General features: G+C 36.9%; 1 protein-coding gene across 1 annotated transcript; it reads left to right on the top strand.

Annotated features, from left to right (window-relative positions):
- Window positions 1-4920: 4920 nt before the first annotated feature.
- On the top strand, window positions 4921-12431 carry LOC117326938 (chromobox protein homolog 8-like). Its single transcript, XM_033883742.1, is given in 6 exon segments — window positions 4921-5065; window positions 5188-5231; window positions 5340-5405; window positions 10054-10114; window positions 11210-11511; window positions 11513-12431. Coding segments are annotated over 6 exon segments (1209 nt in total). The 5' UTR covers window positions 4921-4996; the 3' UTR covers window positions 12180-12431.
- Window positions 12432-12656: the final 225 nt, after the last annotated feature.

The raw sequence follows: 12656 nt of genomic DNA, 5'->3' as shown, positions 1-12656 counted from the left end.
AAAGTGATCGCTTATCTCTTAAAAAATGTACACGAATTGTCCTTCATCCGTCCATTCTTGGAATACATTATTTAAAACAACATGACGATTGCTTAAGTACAAATCATTGAAAATATTCAACTGGAAGTGGCACATATTGTGACGGGTGTAACGAAACTAACTAGCTTTCTGCAACTTTAAAAACAGGATGAGAACCCCTATAGAATTATTGAATTTCATAAAATGGTTCACAAGCCCCCTCCCTATCTACAAAATATCCTCTCCTAGAAACACTCTTATTGCCCACAATACTAGAGAGGCCAATAACGATCTCTCTAGAGAACAAATTAATATTTTACTGCCTTCAACAATTCATCTTTGGAATAACCTTGGAACTGCTGTCGTAAACGGTCCGTCTCTCTCTAGACCCAAACAGCATTTAAAGGCTAACTCTACTTTAATGCTAACCTATTACTCTTCTGGATTCAGACTTGGACAAATCCCTCACGCTAGATTACGCATGACAATTTATTCAGGAAATGTTTTAAATCTCAGTTTTATAATTACAGGTTTTCATATGAAACTGTTGAACATCGTTAACGTTATCTGTAACATTATTCCAAAGATATTAACAATAAATAAGATTATTTCGCTGACTTACCTTTACAAATAACCTTAAATAGTCTATGGAAGTACTAACTTACCGAGAAATACGAATCACCTAATATTTAAATAGAGTTTTCAAAATTACATATTACGTACAACAAAAACTTGGATGATTTGTTCATCATGTATTGTATGTTACTTATCATTCCTACTATTGTTATCTGGACTGTATCGGCGGGTCACTAGTTGGTGCAATTACTATTGTTATCTGGACTCTATCGGCGGGTCACCAGTTTGTGTAATTACTATTGTTATCTGGACTGTATCGGTGGGTCACTAGTTGGTGTAATTACTATTGTTATCTGGACTGTATCGTTGGGTTACCAGTTGGTGTAATTACTATTGTTATCTGGACTCTATCTGCGGGTCACTAGTTGGTGTAATTACTATTGTTATCTGGACTCTATCGGCGGGTCACTAGTTGGTGTAATTACTATTGTTATCTGGACTCTATCGGCGGGTCACTAGTTGGTGTAATTACTATAGTTATCTGGACTCTATCGGCGGGTCAGTAGTTGGTGTAATTACTATTGCTATCTGGACTCTATCGGCGGGTCACCAGTTGGTGTAATTACTATTGTTATCTGGACTCTATCGGCGGGTCACTAGTTGGTGTAATTACTATTGTTATCTGGACTCTATCGGCGGGTCACTAGTTGGTGTAATTACTATTGTTATCTGGACTCTATCGGCGGGTCACTAGTTGGTGTAATTACTATTAGTATCTGGACTCTATCGGCGGGTCACTAGTTGGTGTAATTACTATTAGTATCTGGACTCTATCGGCGGGTCACTAGTTGGTGTAATTACTATTGTTATCTGGACTCTATCGGCGGGTCACTAGTTGGTGTAATTACTATTGTTATCTGGACTCTATCGGCGGGTCACTAGTTGGTGTAATTACTATTATAATCTGGACTCTATCGGCGGGTCACTAGTTGGTGTAATTACTATTAGTATCTGGACTCTATCGGCGGGTCACTAGATGGTGTAATTACTATTATTATCTGGACTCTATCGGCGGGTCACTAGATGGTGTAATTACTATTAGTATCTGGACTCTATCGGCGGGTCACTAGTTGGTGTAATTACTATTGTTATCTTAACTCTATCGGCGGGGCACTAGATGGTGTAATTACTATTATTATCTGGACTCTATCGGCGGGTCACTAGATGGTGTAATTACTATTGTTATCTGGACTCTATCGGCGGGTCACTAGTTGGTGTAATTACTATTGTTATCTGGACTCTGTCGGCGGGTCACTAGTTGGTGTAATTACTATTGCTATCTGGACTCTATCGGCGGGTCACTAGTTGGTGTAATTACTATTGTTATCTCGACTCTATCGGCGGGTCACTAGTTGGTGTAATTAATATTGTTATCTGGACTCTATCGGCGGGTCACTAGTTGGTGTAATTACTATTGTTATCTAGACTATCGGCGGGTCACTAGTTGGTGTAATTACTATTGTTATCTGGACTGTATCGGCGGGTCACTAGTTGGTGTAATTACTATTGTTATCTGGACTGTATCGTTGGGTCACTAGTTGGTGTAATTACTATTGTTATCTGGACTCTATCGGCGGGTCACTAGTTGGTGTAATTACTATAGTTATCTGGACTCTATCGGCGGGTCAGTAGTTGGTGTAATTACTATTATTATCTTGACTCTATCGGCGGGTCACTAGTTGGTGTAATTACTATTGTTATCTGGACTCTATCGGCGGGTCACTAGTTGGTGTAATTACTATTATTATCTGGACTCTATCGGCGGGTCACTAGTTGGTGTAATTACTATTAGTATCTGGACTCTATCGGCGGGTCACTAGTTGGTGTAATTACTATTGTTATCTGGACTCTATCGGCGGGTCACTAGTTGGTGTAATTACTATTGTTATCTGGACTCTATCGGCGGGTCACTAGTTGGTGTAATTACTATTATAATCTGGACTCTATCGGCGGGTCACTAGTTGGTGTAATTACTATTAGTATCTGGACTCTATCGGCGGGTCACCAGTTGGTGTAATTACTATTGTTATCTGGACTCTATCGGTGGGTCACCAGTTGGTATAATTACTATTGTTACCTGGACTCTATCGGCGGGTCAGTAGTTGGTGTAATTACTATTGTTATCTGGACTCTTTCGGCGGGTCACTAGATGGTGTAATTACTATTATTATCTGGACTCTATCGGCGGGTCACTAGATGGTGTAATTACTATTAGTATCTGGACTCTATCGGCGGGTCACTAGTTGGTGTAATTACTATTGTTATCTGGACTCTATCGGCGGGGCACTAGATGGTGTAATTACTATTATTATCTGGACTCTATCGGCGGGGCACTAGATGGTGTAATTACTATTGTTATCTGGACTCTATCGGCGGGTCACTAGTTGGTGTAATTACTATTGTTATCTGGATTCTATCGGCGGGTCACTAGTTGGTGTAATTACTATTATTATCTGGACTCTATCGGCGGGTCACTAGTTGGTGTAATTACTATTATTATCTGGACTCTATCGGCGGGTCACTAGTTGGTGTAATTACTATTAGTATCTGGACTCTATCGGGTCACTAGTTGGTATAATGTCTAACCGACATACATCTACTAACCATTTCCTTTCTTCGGTCTCCCGTGTTTTCTCCTCCTCTGCCTTGATACCTCAATATGATTCCCTTCCTTCTTCAGTCTCTTAATATTTGAACTATTTATTTATTTGAATATTAACAATTGTTTTCAGTGCTTTTACGACCAGTGAAAGAGACAGATTTATATAAGTGTTTATCACTTGTTTCTGAACATTTTTCTCCGTTTATCTTGTTTGAATACCATGTTCTGTATCCAGGAAAGAAATAAAGTTTAAACTATTATTTCATCGCAGACATAACGTTATCTTCTTTACATGAACCATTTTAGATATTGGTCAGAATTCAATTTACCACTTTCTCTTTTCTTTTAATATCAATAAATTATTTGTCATAATATTTTCATAATGTTGTGTCCGCTTTGACAGGAAAATTGATGAAACATGCCGCCTTAGCCCTGTTATAATGAACTTTTCATTTCCACTAAAACACCACGCCTTGAGAAGAGGTTTGGTATAATTAACACAGGTAATCTATAAGTTAATAAATTTACTATCAACGGGTAATGTTAAAGAATTAAGTAATCTGGGCAAGTTTTTATACCAATCATCGCTACTACGTATTACTCTGTTGGCTTCTGGTAACTAGCAGTTTGATCCATACTATTCATTTCCTTATTGAGTCACACACACTAACACACACACATATATATACAAATATGTGCATGTTATAATGTCATATGTGCATTGCGCTACCCGAGCTCACTTGTATTATTTTCTTGTATTCTTGTAATATTGTATTATGTCGATGAGATGTAATTCTCAAGATTAATAAAGAATTGTATTAACTAAAACAGGTGTCAGGATTGTACAGCGACTCTCGTATTCATTATAATTAGTATGTACTATATAGTCTCTAGATAATTAGGACTATATCTTGGTTAATTAGTTTATAAAATACAACCGAGGAGGAACAACAAAGAAAAAAGGACTAAACTGGTCACATGTAGGTAGTTGTTAGCGGATTAAGTTGTATTTACATGTGTTTGTAAATAAAAATACCCTTTTAAATTTGGAAACTTCGCCTAGAAATCAAGTAATCTATAGTAATGCTAAAAATAAATTGCTACATGTAACCAGGGACATACATATGTATGTACGTCCCTGATGTAACCTGTCTTTAATTCTACATCCTTCATTATCTATTTCATCTTCAATTAATTTGTTTTTTATTTACAAGAATTGAATGTCTAAAAACTAAAACTGATTCCGTTATCATGAAATAATGTGATAAACACTTGATTATTTTGAAAAATACACGTATACAATCACGTGTATATAGAACATTTTATGTACAAACTAACTAATATATTTAAATATCATTAGTAACAGTGTACACGATGTATTTGTTTTTGTAATCTCGATGTGATTATACCGATAAATTTTACATTTGTGATATTCCGTTTGGAAAATATACAAATAGTCAATGTTATATTTCAATACATTTCAAATGGCAACATTAGTACAATATTAATATACTTATATGGGTAATATCAATTTTATAAACCATCAATGTTATATTAGTATTTAATCGTCAACATTTCTAGCCAGCTACGCAGCGCATTGAACTATGTGCAGAGCGCTGCGGCCTCAGATATGCTAATTTCTGACGTCACTCGATAGTATTATGGGATGTGGTAGCCCTAGCGTTGTGGCGATCGAACGTATGTGTCGGTCGTAATATTTATCGTATTTGGGGGCATATTATGGAAATAAGGACTATGGGGGAACGCGTTTTTGCTGCCGAATGCATACAGAAGAAGCGTATACGCAGGGTAAGTTTCTGTGACAGCTGGTACGGGTATGAGAGGGATATTCTCGATCTCGGGGCTCCCGGATTTCCGTGATTTCGACTTGACACTGTTGGCCTACAATAATGATATGCTTTACATTACAGGGAAAAGTCGAATTCTTCGTCAAGTGGAAAGGCTGGTCCCCAAAGTAAGTACTCGTATTCACGGTCCCCGGTCAGTCTACACATGTCACGTGCCGCCCGCCCCCCGGGCCGGTGCCCTCGATCTTGTTACACCTCTTTGTTTTCTTTCCTAGGTATAACACGTGGGAGCCGGAGGAAAACATCCTGGACGCCCGACTCATCCAGGCCTTTAACTCGCAGTGAGTAACACTTGATTACCGTCCTCCAGTTATATACCAACAACTATTTATTCGGGAATGTTGTGCATGGTTGACTTTCTGTAATTGCACCGATTTCAGTGATTATGTAATTCGATCTTTCGAATGTACTTTCTATGTGAGGTTGGGGAGGTGTTGATGGGGGATGGTGGACTCCAGCACGCAAAATAAATAGGAATACACTTTTATTTTGAAAATCAGAAAATTGGCAAACTGCCGACGTTCTCTTTGATTCTATTCTTTTTGTTTCCATGCTATTAAAACTACCAGTTAGCCCATAGAGAATATTGTGTTAAGCAACTTGACGTATCATATTTTCTCAACGTTTATTTAAATTCTGGTAGAATATGCATACTTACAGCACAAGTTATTACAAAACTATCCATGCACTTTCCTTAAAACATCTGGTTTATCTGACAAAGATATAGAGATGTACACAAGTATTCCATGCGGTTTTTTTTTAATTATTATCCAATATCGAAATAGATAATCCAATTAAATTTTATAAGTATCCATCTATAATTATACATTAGTTAAGGCCTATTTTGGTTTTCTTGGCTCCTTTACTGGATTAAATTATCATTTTTAAGCCTTAGTATCACTTTCAAGTACAGAAGGAGTTTGATACAGTTAAAATACATGAAATGTACATAATGTATAAATGCGTACCTAATCCATTAGTGCTAAATATAGATACCTGAATATGTACATCGAATGAAATGCGATTTTTAAAGCGTTGTTCGTAAACCAGAATATACATGTATTACTTAAAAAATTGTGCACGATTCTTAATATTAATATATTTGCGTCTACTGTATCAGTTTTGCTCCGAAGAGATTAAACGAACTTGATTTGCATATATTTATATTTCAAAAATCAAGGAAAACGAAACTCCTTTGTAGATGGCAGCGGAGAAAATTCGAATCAACAGTTAAAATTTACAGTTAAATTTCAGAGGTCGGCTAGCAGTTTTAAGATTTTAAAACAATTAAAACTATTTTAAAATGTTTACCGAGTGAAATTCCGTTTCAGCTGCATTTGCTAATTGGCGATAAAATGAATATTGAACGCTGATATTAATGCTTTAATTCTATAGTATTTTTGTGCTATTTTTCAATACCACAGCGATAAAAAAAATGTGTTTGAATGGTTGCGTTATTTTAGCGGATTCTCTTTTGATAAGATCAACGACATGCCTCTTAGTGGAAGCGATAATTGTGTCGTCCGTCCTATTTTCAGCATGTTGCAAGGATCAATATTTAATCTTTGGAACCAATTATAACCTGTCATTGTTTCCTTCATATTGAATAGTTGATTATTTCAATCCTACGATCTGTTTGATTAAATTCCCAGCTTTGTTTTGTTCTCTCTAGATATTGCTGCTTGCATTACTTACACGTGCCAAATAACCATTGTCGTAGGAAATCGGTTGATATGACAACTCGTATCGTGTCTGTTTCCTTGTCAATGTCAAATGTCATTTTTATAGTCTGGTGTAAATAAAAAATACGAATTGGCCCCTTTTCATGTATGTCCATGGGGTAGGTACAATATTGCTGCAATTAATAACTCACTGGAGATATTTATCTCGTTATTAGAGTCATTGTATGTTACCAGGGTGTACATTTATATTCTTCTCACGATTGCTATAAATGAAGAAAAATATTTAGAAAAGTAAAGTTGAATACTGAGCCGTCCATTTCTTACTAAAGTTCCAGATATATCCCTATCCCACATCGGATGTCAAATTCATAATTCTGATTCGGATGTCAAATTTGTAATTCTGATTCGGATGTCAAATTTATAATTCTGATTCGGATGTCAAATTTATAATTCTGATTCGGATGTCATATTTATAATTCTGATTCGGATGTCATATTTATAATTCTGATTCGGATATCAGACTTATAGTTTGTAATTCTGATTCGGATGTCATATTTATAATTCTGATTCGGATGTCAAATTCATAATTCTGATTCGGATGTCAAATTAATTCTGATTCGGATGTCAAATTTATAATTCTGATTCGGATATCAGGCTTATAGTTTGTAATTCTGATTCGGATGTCATATTTATAATTCTGATTCGGATGTCAAATTCATAATTCTGATTCGGATGTCAAATTAATTCTGATTCGGATGTCAAATTTATAATTCTGATTCGGATATCAGGCTTATAGTTTGTAATTCTGATTCGGATGTCATATTTATAATTCTGATTCGGATATAAGGCATATAGTTTGTAATTCTGATTGGGATTTCATATGTATAATTCTGATTCGGATATCATATTTATAATTCTTATTCGGATGTCATATTTATAATTCTGATTCGGATGTCATATTTATAATTGTGATTCGGACGTCGGATTCATAGTTTATAATTCTGATTCAGATGTCATATTTATAACTTTATTCGGATGTCATATTTATAGTTAATTCTGATTCGGACGTCAGATTTATAATTAATAATTCTGACGACGGACGTCAGATTTATAATTTATAATTCTGATTCGGATGGCAGATTTATAATTTATAATTCTGATTCGGACGTCGGATTAATAATTTATAATTCTGATGTCGGACGTCAGATTTATAATTTATAATTCTGATTCGGATGGCAGATTTATAATTCTGATTCGGACGTCGGATTAATGATTTATAATTCTGATGTCGGACGTCAGATTTATAATTTATAATTCTGATTCGGACGTCGAATTTATAATCTATATTTCTGATATCGGACGTTAGATTTCTGATTCGGATGGCAGATTTATAATTCTGATTCGGACGTCGGATTAATGATTGATAATTCTGATGTCGGACGTCAGATTTATAATTTAGAATTCTGATTCGGACGTCGAATTTATAATCTATATTTCTGATATCGGACGTTAGATTTCTGATTCGGATGTAGGATTTATAATATATAATTCTGACTCGGACGTCGGATTTATAATTTATAATTTTGATTTGGATGTGAGATTTATAATTTATAACTCTGATTTGGATGTCAGATTTATAGTTTGTTTTACCTAAATGTCTTAACTGTGGATAGGCAGTAGTAAAATAATGCACGCAATGCAAAGGAACAGTTGATATACCAGTGAATCTTAGTGATGTGTCGATAATCGGGAATGATCGATTAACGGTTGATTATTGTCAACCGATTACGATCATCGATCATGTTTTGTATAATCGATTAATCGGGTCCCTATGTTTATATACATATAATGCCATCAGAATTTTTATTCTAATTGTTAACTAATTCAATATTCTTTATTCACATGAGTTCGACATCTTTGGCTCTAATCTTTAAGCCCTTCAGTATTAAAAAATCATTGTCTGATTGAGGCAATGTAGTTGTCTAGTTGATACTCATAGCTCAGTGAACCATGATATTTCAAAACATATTTATTTAAATGTATATACACGCAGTATGTTGCATCTAAACAAAACAAAACATTAAATGATAATAAGTGTTAACTTAAAAGCTGCAATCATATGTGTATTTTCTAGTCATAATAAACTTGTCAAGTTTTATAAACACTAGTTTGATAATTTTTAATTTCAATAGCATGTTTTAATGGCATTATACATTATTTGTCCCAAAGATATAAATAGCAAATGAATAAGTAAGTGCCAGTTGCCTTCTCTGGCTCAATGTTGTTTGCATTTTTAATTTCAAACAGACTAATCCATAGCAACCGATTATAATCGTATAATCGGTTACCGAGATCATCCGATTACAACCGATCATCGGTTGCCGTTTTCAACCGATTACCCAACACTAGTGAATCTATTTACTGATGTATTTCGTTATTTATTTACCACATTACAAGATTAACCCTCATATTACAACACTTGGTTAGGAAATATCATTCCACTTGTATTTTAAAATGACAAGTAAACCCAGACTGTAGAACGGAACATATTAATTCGGGTATGCTTGGCATAACTTGAGTACAACTTAAGTTTTCAGCGATAGAAAAATTAAGATCATGGACTTAGACATACAATATTTATGTGTTTAAGATAAACGTATTGTTTAATGATAAAAAAGATGGAAAGTACTCGCTTGGTCAGATTTACTGAAGTATGCTACTTTCCGAACTCCAAGTGTGTGTGAGAAATCCCAGTGTGTGTGAGAAATCCCAGTGTGTGTGTGTGTGTGGGTGGGTGAGTGTGTGTGTGTGTGTGTGTGTGTGAGAAATCCCAGTGTGTGTGTGAGAAATCCCAGTGTGTGTGAGAAATCCCAATGTGTGTGAGAAATCCCAGTGTGTGTGAGAAATCCCAATGTGTGTGAGAAATCCCAATGTGTGTGTGAGAAATCCCAGTGTGTGTGAGAAATCCCAATATCCCAATGTGTGTGAGAAATCCCAATGTGTGTGAGAAATTCTAGTGTGTGTGAGAAATCCCAGTGTGTGTGAGAAATCCCAATGTGTGTGAGAAATCCCAGTGTGTGTGAGAAAAGATAGATTGGAGACATGTTTAGACGGAATAACTGGAACATAACATCTTCACGGCCTCTAAGGTTTAGTATCTGTTTTTAGTGTCTGTTCTCCCATTATGACATTTGTACTAAGAAGTAAGCAGCCTCGTGTAGCCATTTGGATGTTTTTCTTTCAACAGGTACGAGAAAGAAAACCATGTACGGCGAAGGGGGCCGAAACCCAAGAAGATGCGACTTCAGGTAAAGGACGTTTAGTTTTTTCGTTATCGGTTAATACATATACTACTTGAGTATCGTCGCCGTTATAACAACATAAGACCGCCAGTATTAACTTTGTGAATGAGAATGAAAAAGAACAAATGATAATTTCCATCAGTTTTGAAACTATTTAACCAAAGAAGATAGACCTTTAAGTCTGTTGTGTATCTTTGCTGGATGTGGGTGATAAGTCATCACGCTGTATGAACATTCTAAAGATTCGGGTGTTTTAGCTCGCCTGCCCGAAGAATCTTTAAACGACCTCTCAATAATCAAGAGGTCCAGAGACCTGATTTGGGCCTTTAGCATGTTGGCGCAAAGGGCTGCCAAGTTTGTTTAATTAATGATTTTGACCTACTTTCATGGTCACAGGGATCAAATATGCAAAAACGACTTCTGAATAACCAAGAGACTAGGGATAGCCTGCAGCAGTTTGGCTTGAGGGGTACCAAGTTTGTTCAAATGAATTACGTTGACCTACATTTGAGATCACAGGGGTCAAATATGCTTAAATTTATGGATGTCTTCTTGCAAGTATTATGCCCGAATGAAGGGCTACAAAAAATAATTAAATGAATCAACCTTGCCCACTCTTATATTTGAATCAAGTGGATAGGAGCAGGTGAGCGATAGAAACCGATTGGGCAATAGTAGGTGGCTTTATGTGGTCTGTCTCACAGACCACAACAGTTTGTCTTTGTCGGATAGATGACAATAGGTTATCTATGACTGGTACATCACATAATGATTGATTTTATCTTTACAGTTCAAATATCGACTGTAGTTCTAATTCTTGGCAATCTAAACGACAAAATGTAATTGCATGCCACCTTTCTTTAGCTCTTTATTATAGATTATTAAGATATTATAAATAGGAATAGGAGGTTATTTCGTGTGTTGTCAAAAGTTATTATAAATAGGAATATGAGGTTATTCCATGTCTGCCCCTGTTGTTCGGTGGTCCTTTGTGGTAACCTATTTCAATCGTTTTCCATTTTGATGCATGACATAACGTTTCCTTTCAATATGTGTCGAAAAAAATGCTGAAATTTATACTGAACTACTGTCTGTTTCCAGGAGTCGGACGACTCCGACCAGAGACGACAAGACAGTTCAGAGTTCTCGGCAGCAGACAGCGACAAGGACCCACCCAGCGACGACGATACAGACGACTCCAGCTCGGAAGAAATCTCGTTTAAGATATCGGACCGAAAGAGTCCGATTTCTTCTCACCATGGAGATGGCGCTTCCAACTCCGTGTTGCCAGAAGGCGACCTTTCAGTATCGAAGGAAGATACGGAATCGCCACAAAATAACGATTCATTCAACTCTATGTCCTCTGGTCCACGGGTTCTCTCCGCCCGACGGATCCCATTCACCTCCACCACCACAACTGATACCCATTAAACGGCCGCGAGGTCGTCCCCGTGGCCGACCGCCTTTGTCTGGAAGGGGCGGTCCACCCACTTTGAGGCTCAATGTTGGCGTTATTCGTGGTCGTGGCCGTGGACGAGGGCGTGGTTCTCCTGGCAGAGGACGTGGACGAGGCCGCCCTCCTCTTGGGGGAAGGGGCCGTGGTATATCTGGAAGGGGAAGAATGTCACGCGGGAGAGGGTTAGGTAGAGGGTTACGTGGTGTGGGACGAAACACCGTTATCAGAAAGCCGAACTCGAATTTATTATCACTAACCAATAAACCCAAAGTCAAGAAAATCCACGAAGGACAAATGAAAATTAAAGATATGGAATTTCCCAAATCTAAAAAGATTGAGACGGGAATGTTTCTGAAAGACAGAAAAGATAACCTACAAGGTGTTAGTATACTTGAGAAGGAATCTCGACACGAGTCTGGCAAATCGATCCATTTTTCACAACCTGTGGAGCAGAGAGACTACTGGCGTCCTCCTTCAGACGTCAAAACCATGTTGGACCACGTGATGGTGACTGACGTCACAACAACAGGAGGGACAATAACAGTGCGCGAATCTTCATCCAATTCCGGATTCTTTCAAGAGAGAGATAGTGAGCTTTCTGTCGAACAAGCATAAACAATGCGTCACGCATGTCCAGTTTGTGCAGTCATCACGACCATTGAAGTGATGTATGAACGGTGTTTTAAGTTAATTAATGTCATATGATCGCCATATTCCGCTCAGACGCAATTGTACAGACAGGGACCAGACGCACTGTTAGAGGGACACTTTAGGGAAGGTTTATTTATCTTGTTATATTAGCAATTTATGCCAAAATATATAGGAAGGGCGCAGTTTTCATGTAAATTAAAACTAAATAACCAGAAATGTCCAGTTCTTTGATTGTAGGTGTACGAGATAGCTGATAAACACTGAACAACTGAAGAGGAAGCGTGGAGGAAATTAACGCTTTCCTGTTCACAATCATTTATTCTGCATCAATATACTGTAGCATGTATAGCTAGGAATCCGGTATCAACACATAATTTAGTTTATCATTTAAACATGCTGATATGCTGAATAAGTACAGGACGTCACCGGCTGTCCCAAGTA

The sequence above is a fragment of the Pecten maximus genome, chromosome 1 (assembly GCF_902652985.1).
Source record: "Pecten maximus chromosome 1, xPecMax1.1, whole genome shotgun sequence".
Taxonomy (NCBI): Eukaryota; Metazoa; Mollusca; class Bivalvia; order Pectinida; family Pectinidae; genus Pecten; species Pecten maximus.
Note: the sequence above shows the minus strand (reverse complement) of the source record. Positions and strands in the feature narration are given on the sequence as shown.